General features: G+C 45.4%; 1 protein-coding gene across 19 annotated transcripts in view; it reads left to right on the plus strand.

Moving 5' to 3' along the window:
* The window catches only part of LOC100866640 (protein turtle), a 103,784-nt gene that overhangs the window by 74,964 nt on the left and 11,343 nt on the right, over positions 1-17,477 (plus strand). For 8 of the 19 annotated variants that reach the window (XM_086903644.1, XM_086903651.1, XM_086903650.1 and 5 more), the window contains 8 exons: positions 8,371-8,596; positions 10,261-10,584; positions 13,330-13,617; positions 13,721-14,130; positions 14,290-14,561; positions 15,229-15,401; positions 15,580-15,648; positions 16,775-16,855. In XM_086903644.1, coding sequence (XP_086759770.1) covers positions 8,371-8,596; positions 10,261-10,584; positions 13,330-13,617; positions 13,721-14,130; positions 14,290-14,561; positions 15,229-15,401; positions 15,580-15,648; positions 16,775-16,855 — 1,843 coding nt within the window. The remainder of the gene's footprint in view (positions 1-8,370; positions 8,597-10,260; positions 10,585-13,329; positions 13,618-13,720; positions 14,131-14,289; positions 14,562-15,228; positions 15,402-15,579; positions 15,649-16,774; positions 16,856-17,477) is intronic. The other 11 variants (XM_086903649.1, XM_086903652.1, XM_086903662.1 and 8 more) reach the window with 8 other exon arrangements.

The following is a 17,477-nucleotide window of genomic DNA, read 5'->3' on the forward strand; positions in this document are numbered from 1 at the left end:
ATTATTTTGAATTGTCTATAAATATATATATATACATATATTGTTTATTCGCTTACGTTTGTTTCTTTTTTTTTTTTTTTTCTTTCGTTTTCGCTCGCGTTGCGGCATTCTCTCGTTTTGGATGGGATCACGAGGGCGAACGGGACGCGCCTTTCGTTCCACACAATCCGGATCGGGATACCCGCTCAAAGTAGTGGTTTTCGATTATATACGATCGTTTCTCCTCTTTTTTTTTTTTTTGTACGTTTGTATTACATTCGATTACGTATTTTTCTTTTCTTCACTCGATATACTATGTTGTTGTTATTATTATTATTATTATTATTATTATTATGTGTATCTGATCCGGACTGGAGAGGGCAGAGAACGTTTTCTACAACGTCGAATTCGACGACGACAACAACTACTACTACTACTACTACTACAACGACAACAATTAATTTAACAACAACTTTAAAAAGTCATTCGACCACATCCGTTCTCTCAGCCAGCGACCACCACCTATGATATCCCACTGTATACACTATATATATCGTCTCTCTCTCTCTCTCTCTCTCATTATTCGCACTTTCCACGATCCTACGAATCATCCGTGATACAAATCGCGACGTTGGTGCGTCGAGGCGCATGGAGTGAAAAAGTATCCCTTTTTTTTTTTAAAGGAAGGTTGATTGGTTGAAATTTCGATTCAACGAACCCAATGACTACTTTTTGTCGTTTTCTTTTTTCTTTATATTAATATCGAAAATCAACCATCAATTTTGTTAAATTCGAAACGCGCCACGCCGCACCAACCAACCATTCTTTTCCTTCCACCCCCTCGTCTTTTATCGCGAAAACACACCGTTCGTTGCACCGTTTCGACCTTCCCTCCCTCCCTCCCTCCCTCCCTTCTTTCTTTCCTCTCCTCTGCGTCAATCTCTTGCGAAAGTCTCTCACCGCATCCCTTCTCTCATCGATCTACTCGATCGACCAGAGTCGATCGAGGTGGCCGAAGAATGAGGAAGGGGAGGGGAGGCGATGCGATTCCCCCTCTCGAAGGCGGGGAAATGGAAAAGTTCACGTCTCTGTCTCTCTAACATCTGGTGCTTTTGCATGAGAGCGGGCCCGGTCGGCTCCCCCTCGAGGAGGAGGAGGAGGAGGGCCGAGGCTCGCGCGCGATGCATGCGAGCTAACGCGCCGCAGGACGCGTGGATCCTTTAAAAAAAAAAAAGAGAAGGATGCATCGTCGGTTGGGGTGGCGAGGCAGGTTGTTGTTGCGCACGTTGCATGCACTTCCGTGAGGAAGAAACATCGTGTCAGCAGGAAGACACGATGTTTTTGTTCTTCGGATCGGGCGAGGATTATTATTAAGCCCGGGGGCTGGCACGATCACGGAGGAGGAGGAGGAGGAGGGCCGTTTATAGAGAGAAACGCATTAACCGTCGATTCAATATTGACCGGGCAAACCTGCGTGTCCATCCTCCGTGTAATTAATTAACGGGATCGATCGACTCGACTCGACTCGACAACACGATCGCGCCGCTTATTTCGAATAAATCCGAGCTGGAGGAGAGTTCATTTCGGCCAATTTGCCCCGCCCGATGTTCGTTCATACAGGGTTTTGCATTTGGTTTCAACGAGGATACGATAATGATTTATTAAAAACATAAATTTATAGTGTTGTAATTTGAAAAACAAGATGATCGATATGAACAAATATTTAACCCCTTCCCTATTGTATTATCACGCGAGTGGGACTCGCAGAATGAATTTTTTCAAATACACCGCGATTCTTACGATCCAAAGTGGCCGGATTTCGTCGTGTTAAACGGTACAAGAAGGAGTTAAAACAAGATGAACAAAATATTACAATTCATATTCGTCCTCTCTTTAACTGCGCGCCCTCTCTGTTTATACTCTGGCTCGCTTATCGGCAACGAACGGCTCGACGAAGCAACCAAGTAAAACAGACTTGGCCGTTCAACCGGTTCGCTATTTTTCCGCCGCGTCGAAAATATGCACGGGAGAAATCGTTGTTTTAACGGTGTTTGTTTATTGAAAACAAAAAAAAAAAAACTCCAATCGTCATATCATACGATACGTAGCACTTTGAGCAGACCGATTGTAGTGCACGGTGCTGGAGAAAAATCGTTGTTTCAAAATCGGTGTTTATTGAAAAAATAAATCTTGTGCGTTCGTAGCAGCGAAAGGGTTAACGTGTTAAAATTAAAGAGCGAAGGAAGGGGCGAAAAGTATTGGAAGATGGCGGAACGAATTGGAAATTCGAAATGGAGCAGCCTTGCTTTCTTTTTTTTTTTTTTTTTTTTACGGATATAAATCTCGCCCCGGCGTGCCACTGCGGCTGACAACTAATTTCTCTTCCGCGTCTCTCTCTCTCTCTCTCTCTCGCTCGATGCCTTTCGATGCGTGCGCGAATCCCTGTGCAAAAGTTGGAGCGCGCTTGTTTCGAAACAAAGGGGGTGCGTTTACTCGTCAAAGAACGCACGCGTTTCGAGATGGTTTCGTTTCGTCATCGTGGATTATTCCTCGCGTGTGCCTCCGATGCGACGAGCCTTCTATTCGCCCTTTGCCGATTCTCTCTCCTGGCTGGCTGGATAAAAGGCATTGGGGTAGGCTGCGTTGCGTGCACGCGTCGAGTGGACCGTTTCTCTCCACGAATTTCTCTTCCCTTTTTCCCGCCTCCTCGAGTCTGGAACAGAGAGGAGAGAGAGAGAGAGAGAGAGAGGAAAGGAAATGTAAGAATCATCGGTGTGTAAAGAGATACGCAAAATAGTTGTTTGCGATTCGAAGGTTTAATCGCGCGAAACATGTGCGATTACGAGAAAAATTGGATGAATTGGAAACGGTATTCTAAAGAGACTGATGTATAAATCGACGATTCTATAAATTGCCCGATAGACACGGGCTTGAACGGTGATAATTCAACGAAATAACGATGAAACTGAAAAAAAGAAGGCGTCGATCGCTCAAACGTGTCGAAATAAGGAATGAAAATAAATGATTTGAAATTTAAATACTTCTTGACGAATCTACGAAATATTTCTCAACTTATGGAACCGTGATCGATCGGTTATCGATTCTCTGCCCGTTTCGTTTAATCCGTAAACGTTTAATAAGAGAATTTAAAACTGTAACGCGCACAGTTGTTACATACATCGTATTTTTTACACATTCGAAAATTAATCTTTTCATCCACTCGAGCGAATATCATCCACAAATCCTTCTCGTCTGGAAAGCGAGCGAACGAATTGCTCCCTCTCGAAATCTTTCAACGACGAATCCATTTTTAAAATACTCGCCGAACTGTGCGAACGTTGCTCGAAGAAGGAACGGGGAAGAAGTTGAAAGAAGAGAATGTCGTGCACGTCTTCTCGAAAAGGGAAGTTTTTGGCTCGCGGTGGAAGAAAAGAAAAAAAAATAACTAAATAAATAAATAAACGCGATGCCGGAGGGATGGGTGCAGCGGAGCGAGGGTAACGAGGCGAGTTTTTTCTTGGCGGCGCTCTTCTCTCCCGAAAGGGGTCGAGAGAAGGCGACGAGGTGGAGAGGAGGAGCAGCAGCGTGTGGCGGGAAAAAAGCGACGTGAGGATCCGACGGAGGAGCAGCGAAACTGGGCGGACACGCGTCTCGAGAAAAGGCTGAAATACACTCCCTCCTCTCTCTCTCTCTCTCTCTCTCTCGTTGCAATTCAATTTCTCCGCGTTTCCACTCGGGAAGACATTCGGGAAACCTGATCCCTCCTCCCCGAAAGTTGGCCCCAACCTGGCAGCTTTCCCGTCCTCGACTCGAATATTTTTCTCCACCGCCATCGCCACGTTCCTGTTGGAATTAAAAAAAGAAAAAAAAAGAACACTAATTATTTCGCCGATCGCGTAAACAAGAGATGGCGTAAAATCCACGGCTATTATTTCCTTTTTGTCGTTCAACCGGCGAGCACGTTGTTTCGAACGAGATTATTAACTAGGTGGGCGCTCGAAAACGCCAATTTCATCTTGCTTTTGTCGTTGCGTTTGAAAATCGCGTGTTTTTCTTCCTTCCTTTCTCCCTTTTTTTCCAGCGGAACGAGAAAAAAAGAGAGGGAATCTATTGCTAGCCGAATCGACTTGGCGAATTCGAAACAACCAATTTTACGCTTCGAATGTACCGCAGTGCTGCGCGCACAAATTCGTATAAATTCCGCGGAGAAAATCTCATGGCTTCGGATTAAGTAAGAGGATAGATGTATCTTTTTTTTTCTCGGGAAATACTTTTTCGATCTTTCGAAAAAATTGGGAGGACAAGACGGATTTGAGAAACGCTCGCCGCGTTATCGATCGAACGTTAGCCTACGGTTAACCCCCGTGATGTTAGGTTTAAAAATAGGACAGCGTACCCCCCGCGTAGCTTTATGTAACTTTATATAACGTGAACCAACCCCCGCGGAGGTCTTCCTCCCTTTCTGGCCGCGATTATCGCGATTCTTTCTTCGCGAGCACGAGAAAGGGGGGAGGAAAGGAAGAATGGTGGATTGGGCGGGGTATCGCGGGAGTACGAGGTTACGAGGTCTGCATGCATAATGCAGAGGAGGAGGCGAAGCCGAAGCAAGGCGCTCAACCGTGTCAGGGTTAACCCCTCCACGCTTGATTCCACGTGTGCGGATTTCTCGGCGCAAGGCTGCGCCATCGTACCTGTTATTCGTATTCTGCGTTTCGGGTGCCTCGTTATACCCGCTAATTGGCGGCTTCGCCTTCTTCCCTTTTCTCCCATTCTTCCGTTATTAATGCCACCCTCGAGACGAGCCACCCCTAACGAGATAATTAGCGAAACCTTGTTCGACCTCCCCCTCCCGTTTCGAATCGAAATTCGAGGATCCCCCCCCCCTCCCTTCTACTAAGGACAAATAATTGACAAATAAAAGAATCAATTACCGGTTCTTCGACCACTTTCGACGATTTCTTCGAAGGCAAAAATGCGACTCGACCAACGTGTTTATCGAAAAACAAACTTTCCCTTTGGAATCGGAATAAACAGAATATAATCGTGACGATAATAATAATAATAATCATTTTAAGGGGTAAGATCTGTTCGAAAATAATCGATTCGAATAAAGGTAAGTAATAATTTGAAAAATAAACCGAGTATACTTGTCGTTGGGGAAAGAAGTAAATCATCATTATTTAGGTAATTTTCTAAATGATCTCTGAAATGATTTGGCGTTTTTTTTTTTTTTTTTTCGTGATTTTTATTATCGAAGAATCTATTATAGCGGCGAAAGGATTAATTGAAACGCCGGTCGGGACAACTTTCTTTCCAAATTCTTCCCAAAATTTGTCCTTTCTTCGCGAGACTAAAGTAAAAAGAGCGTTCGAATATTCGCGGTGTCGATTATCCGAAACGAAGAACGTTGGAAAATTAAGGCGATTAAGGTAAAGCGAATGGAATGGAAGGGGAAAGGTCGGGTTCTCTCGGCCGTTGTCGTTTCGTTACATCGATTTCTCCTGTATTCTCCACTCAACGCGCATTCGAAGATACTTCTCGAGGGGGTGTTGGAGTTAATTGTCCTCCGAGAACAGCGATAAGTTTTCCTAACCGCGGTTGGATCCGTAGTTGGGAACGCGTTATCTCAACCGAATATACCGGAGATTCCATAAACGGTAAAAACACGGGTGGAAAATCGATTGCGACTATCTAGGAGAGCGGAATCGTCAAGTTTTCGAGGCACAAAGATTCACAAAGATAAGGGAAAATCGTTCTTCGAACGAAACTTTTCGAAGCGAAAACGGGAATCGAAAAAAGAAAGCGTCTCTTTGGATTACTGTTCCACCGATTGCCCCCTTAAAAGAAAAAAAAAAGGAAACGAAAAGTCCACTCGACTCAATTCTCCTCCTGTTCGATAAAATTTTATCAAGAATAACGAAATTAACTCTCGATTCGAGTCTAAACCCTAACGAGATCGAGATTAGATAAAAGTATTCTTCGTCTCGGCCGCTGTAAATTGGCCGGCTCGTCGTCCCGTGAACGATTCGCGTTTAAATTCGGCGTGGAACAAGCCGGACAGGAATAAACGTTGGAAGAGGATGCCGATTTCCGGAAACTCTCTCCCACGCTTCGTTGACGTTCCGCCGGTTCGATGGTTAGCCACGAGTTTTGGCTCCATCTCCGGAGAATTCTCCTCCGAAAAGGAGGAGAGGATCACTCGACGTTTTTCCAGGATTTTATTAACCCCTTCCCAAGTATTGTCACCGAGTCTGTCGATAAAGATTTCGAAAAGATTTACAGAAACGTGTGAAACGAAGATCGGTCGAACCTAAACGTCACGAGTGGAGTGAATTTTTTTCAATCGAGGTTTAATTTTTACCAGTAAAAATTGCCATTGATTCTTATGACCTATGCTCTACCGTTTGGATTTCGTCGAGCTAAGTGATACGAGAAAGGGCTCTTCATTTATGCCCATCAATGTCGTAAATTTATATAGTAATTGAGAATGTTGCCTCGGATACGACGTTCGTGGCAAAAAGTATCATAATATTACGGTAAATTTTAGAAAGAAAATAAAAATAATAGAAATAAAATTAGCGAAGATGAATTCGATCGAGATTGTATTCAACGATACAGATAGAAATGACGGGGATGGCTCGCAAGATTCTAATAATTACGGAACGGACTGGAAGATTGTTATTCCATAAGAAACGCGAAATCGTTGCCACTTGGCGAAGAATTTCGTCGAGATTATCATATCGCGTCCGGGTTTCAGAAGGTAGCCAGTCGACGGAACAGGGTAAAATAAGGCAAACACACCTGACCCAGATACGCGTCGCGACCGCTCGTGCGAAACCGTACCACGAACTCTGTCCCGCTCCGACTCGAATAAAGCTATTTTTTCCCCCCACGTCGCGATATACTCCTTTCTTTTTGAAAAACGAGGGGATGAGAATAAATGAATAAATAAATTTGATAAGGTATTTTTAGGAATTGTATTTTTTTTTTTTTTTTTTCGTTCGCTCGTTGTTTCGGAGCTGTATGAAGCGGTGGAGCGCGACAACGAAATCGCAATATCGAACGAGCTCTCCCTCTCTCTTTCCGTGGCTCGAGGGAGAATAATATTGAAATCAGCGTGGTTTGCAAGCACGATGACTGCGACGCAAGTAGGCCAGCTCGAAATAGAAAGCATCAACTGGGGCAGTCAATGGCCAACAACGTACGATCGTCGCCCCACGTTTTTTTTTTCTCGCTCCTTCTTTTTCTTCTTCTTCTTCTTCTTCTTAGTCTTAGCCTTAGTCTCGTCCTTCTCCCCCTCCCTCTCCTCGCTTCTTTTCCGCGCGCCAATAGAACAGCTCAATTCCCGCAAGAGAGGCACCGCGCCGTTTCAGCGACCGATTTTTCGCGCCTCTCGACCGCTTTCCTCCTTCGAGCTCGATAAGCAAGTATCGACGAGGCTCGAGTCGATGGACGACAGAGGGAGGGAGAAGTCGTCGAGCATTCGTCGATGACGGACGAAACGGCGCGTGTTTCCCTCGTTGCGCGCAGCGACGATTTATTGAATCGATCCAAAAAAAAACCTGAATAAAGTTACCTGAATAATCGCGAATATTCGATTAATTCGAGCATTCGAAAGCAAGTTTGTTCGAAATTTTTAACCAATTTTTTTTTTTTTTTTTTTTTTTTTTACTTCTTCGAGTTTGGAGGATCGGCAATTTTCACTCGCGATTTTCTTCCTTTCTTTCGGAGAAGGAAACCGGACGTGAAAAAAAAGGAAAGAACAACGACGTCGCATCGTCGCTTATATTATATTTCTTACCAACAGCCCCTCCGTCGATCCTCGATCGAGAAGAGACGACGATCCAGATAGGTATTCCCTCCCTCCTCCCCCCCTCCTCCTCCTCCCTCCCTCCCATTTTTCTTTGCACGTGACGTAGTGGTTGGGTAAAAGTTTTCGTGGCAGCACCGCTTTCTCTCTTTTCTTTTCCACGCGCACGCTCTTTGCCTTTTCTTCGTGTATATGTTTCTTTCATCGTGCGCGCCATCCTCGTACCGATTCCTCGCCAGTAAGGTAGAGAGTTGCATGGGAAACGAGAATCGCCGCGTCGAACGAATCGTTCGAATCGACGATCCGTTTCGTTTCGTACGCTCTTCGCACACGCTCTGCATCCTTTCGTTCTCATTCGTTCTCATTTTCATTAATTCGGCAGCAGCTGGTGCGAGCTGAATCCCCCCTTCTCCTTCTTCTTTTTTTCCCTTCGTCGCCGACCTTCATCTTCTTCGCCTCATCGATTATTCTCCCCCCCCCCCTCTCCTGAATCTCGCACCAGCGCGTACCAGCGCGTTTTCTCTTTTCTTCTTCTTCCACGACGATCCCTCGTTTATGTTGCGTGTTTGTGTTGGTGCAAGGGGCAGGAGATACCGATATACATATGGTACGACTCGTATCCGACCCACAGCGGCGAAGGTTACGAGGGTCGAGTCTCGAGGGTGAGCCCGAATTCACCGTACGGCGGGGCGAGCCTCAACCTGACCGACATCCGGGAGAGCGACCAGGGATGGTACGAGTGCAAGGTGGTCTTCCTCAACAGGTCGCCCAACAAGAACGGTACCTGGTTCCACCTCGACGTCCACGGTGAGTACCTCTTTCCTCTTCCAAGCAGGGAGGGGAGGAATCGATCGAAAAAGCTGCCCGCTTTTCCTTCGGTTGGCGACCGATCGTCCCGTCGAAAGTCGAACCGAGCCTCGTTGAAAGCAAGATTCCTTAACCCTCTCGCTGCGAAAAATGTGCAGGATCGGTGAAAGACCGAGAAAGATCGGTCGGCCTCGCTGCGACCTCGACGGTGTTCGTTGAAAGAAAACGAAGACTCTCCTTAACTCTCCTTTTGCTACGGCCGCTAACCGAGCACTAAATTGAAAAAAAATATCGATATATTTCCAGAGAAAGATACGCAAATAATCGTCATATCGTCAACCTCGTGTCGCATTCGATTGGCGGCATCTTGCGCAGAGCGAGGTATAGTCGCCCGTAGTTTGTTTATAATAACTTGCAAAAACACACTCATTACACTTTGGAATCAAATAACAGAATATAATAACACGATACAATTACAAGGGTCGACTAAATTCTCAAAGCAAGTCTCCCTCCGGGACAAACGTCGCTCTTTGCTCGCAGAGGCGTGCTAGCATCTATAAAAACAGGAAAGGAGCAATAATAAGTTCGCGAATGATTACTAACGTTTCCTCGATAAGCGTCAACTTGTTCGTTTCCAAATCGAACGATAAAAGGGTATATACTCTATAGTCGTAGTAGCGAAAGGGTTAACATCTCGCGGTTAAGAAGATTTTACGAGCGCGACGAGTACCGTGATTGGCCATCCCCTTTTCCTACCTTCGAATTCCATCCACCGACTCTCCTCTCTCGCGAATGAAAACTAGGGAGGAAAGAGAGAGAGAGAGAGAGAGAGAGGTCGGATAAGCGTGGGTCATAACAGGGGAGGAAGACGGGAAGGAGGAGGAGATTCGATTCGATTCTTTGGTTTCGAAAGGATAAAGTTTTATACTCGCGGCAGGGGTCATTGAACCAAAGGGGGAGGGGGGAACGGAGGAAGAGAGGAATGGTAGAAAGGAAAACTTAGCGGCTCGTTTTCTTTGGCCGTAAACGGCGGCGAAGAGGAGATGGCCGCGGGGAAGAGATGCGTTTAGGAAACGGTGTATTCTCTCTCTCTTTTCCTCCTCCTCGCGTCTCTTACGACGTTTCCTCCCTTGTTTTTCTCCGTGCCGTGTACACGGAGCCCACGGCTACACTCGACCACGTCATCGTACGAGGAGGATGACGGCGACGGACCGATTGCCACGACGACTAAGGATTTGCCAACGGCGTCAAACAGAGAAGAAGAAGAAGAAGAAGAAGAAGAAGAAGAACCACTCGACCAAAAACGCTCTTTGTACTTTTGAAATCGTTTCTCTTTCTCCTAAACCCTTCCTTCCTTCCTTCCTTCCTTCTTTCGTTTTTTCCTCCTCGAAACTCCCTTTCGATGTATCTTTCCGATTGTCGATTCGATCGAAGAAACAACGACAGGAATGCATATCCGCTTGGCTGCTCTCCTTCTCTTTCTTTCTTTCGAAGGAGGCGCGTTTCAAACACACTTCTGTACACCGTTAAAACCGTTGAGAGAAGCAATCGCGTTTCCATCTTTCGACTCGACGATCGACTCGAAGAGCGAATCGCAATTCTGGCCGATTCCCGCGCACGGAGAAATCACGTTCCACTTTTTTTCGCTCGCGATCTGCTTCCAGTTCCAAGAGTGTCGAGGGAGGATAAAAACGATTGGTTGGTTTTCGTAGCGCCGCCAAAATTTAGCATCACGCCGGAGGAGATGATCTACGTGAACGTGGGGGACGCGATAATATTGAACTGCCAGGCGGAGGGCACGCCGACGCCCGAGATCCTTTGGTACAAGGACGCGAATCCGGTCGAGCCCTCGTCAACCATAGGAATATTCAACGACGGCACCGAGCTCAGGATCTCGACCATCAAGAGCGAGGACATCGGGGATTACACGTGCATCGCGCGAAACGGAGAGGGTCAAATCAGTCACACGGCCCGCGTTATAATCGCTGGTGAGTATTTAAACGCGATTTCTCCAAACTTCCCTTTTCCTTCTTTTTTTCTTTTCGCGTACTGACTTTATAATATTATTCCTCTTTGCGCGCGTGTGTGGAGGGAGTAGGTTGGAGAATGGAATTTTCCACGTGCCGATAATTAATATAGGCCGGTGTAGGATCGGTAGGACAATTATCGAAGCGGCTTGTTATTAGAAGTTATCGGAGTATTTTCGTTGGTAGGCGTTGGTAATCGTTCCAGCTCCGATAATGAAATTCCGATAACCTCGTCGCTGGAAAATACCTCGATGCAACCAGCTCGGTTTTTGTTCGACCGATTCGCCGGTGATCGAAACCTCGTCCATCGATCCAAATCGGAAACCGGGTGGGTACCGTCTTGTTTTTACCCCGAATTCTCGTTCGACAGTTTTTCTTTTTTTTTTTTTTTTTCCACGAATTTCAATCTTATTATCTCGAAGGAATAATCCTCCTATTCTCGTTGGAAGAAAAAAAAATTCGTTCCTTCTTCGTCTTTCCCTCTCGATTTTCGACGATGAAATTTGCGTTAGGGATTTGCGTGCTGAACGTTGAAACCAATTAGGATGTTGTTCGCGGCGGATCGTCGAGTTAAAAAGCGATTTGTCTCCCATCCTCTTCCTTCCGCCACCGGTATCGCAGATTTCTACGCCTCGTTACGGGGCCGCGGCAATTCATTCGTCTTCGTCATCTTCGCCCCGAATCATCTTTCTTCATCCTCCGTAATCGAGATCCAAAGATCGTGTCTTCGATCCGACACGAGCGCCCGAAAAAATCCGCGAGAAAGAAAAAAAAAAAATATTCGTAAAGACAGGAAGGAGGAGGAGGAAAGTTCCGTGGAAAGTTTGTGGACTAATAAATCGTCGAGTCGTGGCGTGCAGTCACGAACGAACGAACGTCCGAATCGTGTATGCAAAGTAGACATAGGCTCTCGTATAAAACACCGTTGACAGACTGTGCCATTAATGCGGAGGATCCTCGAGCCCGACCGAACTTTGCTCCGCCCGTTCCCGTCAAACTTTTGAATCCGAGCTTTGAATATTTACCGACCTTCCTACTCCCAAATTCATCCGCCGCGACGTTCTCTTTCTCTTTCTCTCTCTATCTCTATCTCTGTTCCTTCTCGCATCAAGGAAAGCACCGACGCAACATCCACGATTTTGCATCTTAATAAAACAAAACAGTTTCCCGGCCTTTGTTCCCGTCTTAAACCTATATAATATATCTATGGTGGTGGTGCTGCCACCATCGATCGTGGTTTCGACTTTACACCTTTCTCGGATTCATTACTCTCGCGGGTGGAAAGTTTGAAATCTGGCTTGTGAATATTTATCGAGCGTCCGCTTCTAAATTCATCGCGTTCCCGGATTTCGTTAAATTTCATCGTCGTCGTTCGTCAACGGACTCTTCGTTCTTTGTCCCAAAGAACTTAACTTGCCGCGTTCTCAACGTGGCACGAAATCCTACGTAGCACGAGCTATCCGTCTTTTCACGTCCGTGGGTTGCGGTTTCAAGCGAGGTCGATTCGACCGTACCCACGTTTCATTGTTTCGAAGCATCGAAGCTCGACGAATGCCCGTGAGCGGCGCCACCATCGAGATCCAATCGAACAACCGTTGATTTTCGTCGTGCAAACTTTGCGATGTGAACCGTGCGGAAACGAAGAATCGAAAAGAAGGACTGCGTTGCCGAATAAATTCCCGTCGATGGATCACAATCCTTCAGCCTCGGATCATGCTTTTGAACGTGTAATTCGGAAATTAAAGGACACCATAGAATTATAAATACAAGTACGTCATCCTCGTGCCATCTCTTCTTTTAATTTTATTCGAAATTTTTATCCAAAATTTCATCTCTTGTTCTCGTCATTCTTTTGATAACAAGTTTATACAGCAGGTTTGCAATTTACGATTTTGTAACGGGAAAATGTAAATCTTGCGATTTTGCAGAATACAAAATCCGAGAGAAGGTTAAAATGTTACATAAAATTTTTTACCTTTAATAATAACATTTTTCAATCATTTCAATTTTAACTCAGAGTTATATTTATTTCATTTGTATTTACTTTTTACGTATTTATCGTTTCACGCTGTCACGTGTTGTGCGACACACACGGTATAAATATATACTAGCTGAAAATACAAAAATGTATTTGAGATATATACGCGCAATGTAGAAAAAACATATCCATTTATATTTTCATACATCACGCAAGAATATATATCGAGTAACATAAAAATATACAATCGCGATATATAAAAACAGATATAAAAATATACAATCACCTTTTGATGTCAATCTTACGATTGGACGAGCATTGCTTTTACTTCGTACGTGGATCTGTCGCGGCTCCTCTTTCTCTCGCTAGGCGACACGTTTCTAAAGTAACAATTCGATCCATTATAGAGCCGTTCCATTTATCGGGATTGCTAAATGGAGAACATCTGTCTCCCTTTCCATTTGTTTACTTATCGACGTGGTCTCGCGCGGACTGCCGAGAGCAACCGAACGATGAAATCTCGTTTCGCGACGCGTTTCCGCGTCTGGCCAAGTTAAAAGCTTCTGGCCTCCTGCTCGTTTCGGCCAGGATATTGGTTGGCCGGCGTATTTCCGTGTATCGTCGTCCAAACGAGAGAGAGAGAGAGAGAGAGAAAGTGAGAGAGCGAATAAGAGTGACGTTGACAAGATGGCAGAAATCGGCCATTATCCCTCGTATCGTGGTTACAGGTGGAGCAGTGATCACCGTGCCGCCGATGAACCAAACCAAATTGGAAGGGGAAAAGGTGCAATTTAACTGCGAGGCTAAAGCTCTTCCCGGTAACGTGACCGTACGTTGGTTCCGCGAGGGTTCACCGGTTACGGAACTCTCCGAGCTGGACACGAGAGTAACGATCAAATCGGACGGTAGCCTGGTGATCAATCCCGTGAGCGCTGACGATTCTGGCCAATATCTTTGCGAAGTGACGAACGGCATCGGTGATCCGCAAAGCGCTAGCGCTTACCTAAACGTGGAATGTGAGTTGTGTTATTAATTGTGTTATAACACACGTAGCAAGTGTGACGCGCGAGAAAGAAAGTAAAATATAATAATAATAATAACAATCGGTTGAATTTGCAGATCCGGCAAAAGTGACGTTCACTCCCACGGTGCAGTATCTACCGTTTCGGTTGGCTGGTGTGGTTCATTGTTACATAAAGGCGAATCCCACCCTTCAATACGTGACGTGGACAAAGGACAAACGATTGCTCGAACCTTATCAAACGAAGGATATCGTTGTGATGAACAATGGCTCCCTGCTTTTTACACGAGTCAATGAGAATCATCAGGGCCGGTATACCTGCACGCCTTATAACGCCCATGGCACGCAAGGAAGTTCCGGGCCGATGGAGGTGCTTGTGCGAAATCCGCCTGTGTTCACTCTCGAGCCGGAGCCGATCTATCAGAAAAAGGTGGGCGAAACGGTGGAGATGCATTGCGACGCTCAAGAAGCGGAGGGCACGCAGAAACCCACGATACAGTGGCACAGGGTATGACGAAAGGCCGATCTTTTCCCCTCCGTCTTTCTCTCCCTCGAGAAACTCCGCGATTCCGATTTTTTTTTTTTTTTTTTTTTTTTTTTACAATTTTCAATTCGACATCTCGTCAGTCGTTTAAGTCGCTTGGCATCGCGTTATTTAATTGCGCAGAGGGATGGCGCGTCCATCCAACGAAATCGGGCCAAGACCGTCGGCGGGAATTTAACGATCGAAAGCCTTCGCCGCTCGGATTTCGGCTTCTACCAGTGCGTGGCGTCGAACGAGGTTGCCACCATATCGGCCTCCACGCAATTGATCGTCGAAGGCACGCAACCCCACGCTCCGTACAACGTAACCGGTACCGCGACCGAATTCTCGGTCACGTTGACTTGGCTGCCGGGATACTCGGGAGGGCCTGATTACAAACAAGACTATACCATCTGGTGAGTGAGCCTGTTCTCGGTCGCAGTTTCGTCGAGTGGAATGTGTCGATAAAAATATCGTTTCGAGTTTCATGTTTCTACCGTTCACTGTTGGAAAAAAGTGAGATGGGCGGAGAGGCAAGAGGGGTTCTTCGCTAGGACCGCCCACTTTAGACGCTTTGTTGACATTGCTACATAATAGTGGAAGAGCTATAACTCGAAGCTGACTAGTATATGCTTAGCTTATTCGTATATATTATTATTATTATTATTCGTATGCGTACAATTATTAACTACATACGAACACAAAATTAGATTTATAAATTATTGTTACAAATCATAATTAGCCTACGCTATTGCATCGAGGTTTTAGATACAGATCGTCGTATATGTGACGAATACTATGATAGAAACAAAAATAAGATATGAAAATAGGCGTTTCCTTCCAAATTAATCAATCAGACGCTGTGTTCCTTTCACGAGACTTCTTTCCACCAGTGAAACGATAAGTATGAAACGATGTTTCTAATAAGTATTCTTCGTTGTAACTTTGAGCGTAACGTAAACGACGATATTTGGGAGAAAACTCGTAATAAACGTTGCGCAACTAATCTTAATCAAAAATCCTTTAAAGCCTTTAAACCGACTAATATATATATATATATATGTATATTTCCGTTTTACGCAGGTACAGAGAATCGGGTACGTCGGAATGGAAGATGATTCCTGTAACTCCGTCGGGAAGCACAACGGTGACGATCAACAGTCTGACACCAGGAACGCTGTACGAGTTCCAAGTGATAGGGAAGAACGCTCTGGGCGATGGAATGTTGAGCAAACTCATCACCATCAGGACCCTTGGTAAACGACCTTTCAACTTTCGCGTAAAACGTGCCGTTGCAATTTCGTTAGTTACATTCCGGAATCCTCCGTTTCGCTGCAATCGTTGTTGCGACTAACGACCCGACCGTTAACCGACTAACAAATCGTATCCTGTGCAAAACGTTTCCTTCTCTTTTCAATCGCTTCACCCACGAAGACGTGGCATTGACGCATTCAGCGACTCCATCCTCGAGCGCCGGCCAAGTTGCAGCCACGGATGAAAGCGGTAAGATCACACCCCTCTCGTTTCAAATCAGTAGTGGACCACGCGTATATTCGATAATAATTTAATTTAATATAACGTTCGAACGAAAGCTCGCGTTGTATTTGAACGCGATCGAGCATAAAATCGTCCGATTCCAACTCCTCTCCCTTCTTTCTTTCTCTCTTTGTCTCTCGCCCTCTCTGAAAACGGGCGAGCCGACAACAAAGAATCCTCGGTCGAACGATTTCGCAAAGGTACTATCTTTGCCCCTCGTCTCTTCTCGGCGACCGATCTTTACGGAGGTTGGTTGGTCGTCGGTCGGAAAATACCGATTCTGCGCGAGAATTTCGCGGAAAAGTTACGGAAGGCAAAGGGAGGCCGCGTCGAGAGGAGAGGCAAGAAGGAAGGGAAAGAAGATTTCCGTCGCGACTTATCGTATCGGAAAACCTATCGAACCGTTCATTCTGTTTCCGCTTTTATTTCCTTCTCTCGAATCTGTCGGGTCATTGGTTTCCATTTGTACACACGGCGCGCCTTGATTTTTCCCGCTCCAAGACTTGTACAGATTTTTATCCTATCTCTCTAAAAAGAGAAGAACTTTAATCCCTTTCTTCTTTTTTCGTCTCCTCCCCCCTCTCTGTCCTGAATTTTTCGTTTCATCGTGTACATTTTGCGTTGATAACACCGCGTGAAACTCGGGTTCGTACGCTTTTTTTACACCATTTCCATATTAATAACGCCGTCGCGTTGGGATCAGAAATGACCGATGTTAATAATAAGTCGCGAACAACCGGTGTTTCGTCCAACGAATTTCCTCCCGTGTCACGAGAATCTAGATAGGTACGTACATACATCCATCCATCCATCCATCCATCCCGCGGACTTTCTTCCCCCCCCGCTTCAATTTCTGCCTTTTTCCGTCTCCCCCACCCCTCCTATCCGTCGCTGTCTACGCATCAGCGGTCTCGAAACTCGTTAGCCCGCCTCGAGTAACGCGATTAAAGCCAGCTTAACGAGAATTCCGGTGGATCGGATTCACGAGGATCTCTTTCCTCCTCTCCGCCACTCATTATTACGGCACGACCAGTCACCCTACTAGCCGACCAGCGTCTCGTCCTGATTTTTCACCTTTCACGTTTTCTTTCAGACATCTTAGATCATAATACACTCATATTACCGACCGATTCCACCGGCAACCCAGTGTTCCCGCCAATCATGCGTCCGAAAGGTATCAGTTTCTTTTCTTTTCTTTTTATTTTTTCTTTCTTTGCTCTCTTCCACTACTCTTTATTTCTATGATTTTCTTTTTTCTCAGTTTATGTAAGCGATTTATTGTTAATACACACATATATATATATATAAGATGGACGTATTTCGTTCTTTTCTACGTTGTATTATTTGTTCTTTATCGATTATTTCCTCGTTTCTCCTTCCCTCGCGTCCAAGCGTTCAAACATCGCACCTCGATCGAACAAATACAAAAGGAAGAAAGAAAATAAAGGAAGAAATACTCTTACTTTTCACGGTATGCAAGAGACTTTTTGTTGTTCGACGATACGCGAGTCGAAAAGAAAGAAAGAAAGAAAGAAAAAAAAAGAGGTAAAAAAGAGTCGCGTAATCCCGTTAGCGAGAAAACACGTATTCGGGAAATAGCGAAATTCGCTTTTCACAGTGAATCGGTTTCTCCCCGTGTTTGTTAGCGTTGTTGTACCGTATTGGAACGAGCCGATTGTCTCGACTCGGTCAGACGAGCCACGCAAGTTTCGACGAACCGGAACTCTGCGAGTTTCCATTCGAATTTTTTTTTTTTTTTTTTTTCTATCTCTCGTTCAATACGAATTTCCATGCGG

Source organism: Apis florea, unplaced genomic scaffold (genome assembly GCF_048593485.1).
Source record: "Apis florea isolate Af1SG1 unplaced genomic scaffold, ASM4859348v1 contig_2293_pilon, whole genome shotgun sequence".
Lineage (NCBI taxonomy): Eukaryota > Metazoa > Arthropoda > Insecta > Hymenoptera > Apidae > Apis > Apis florea.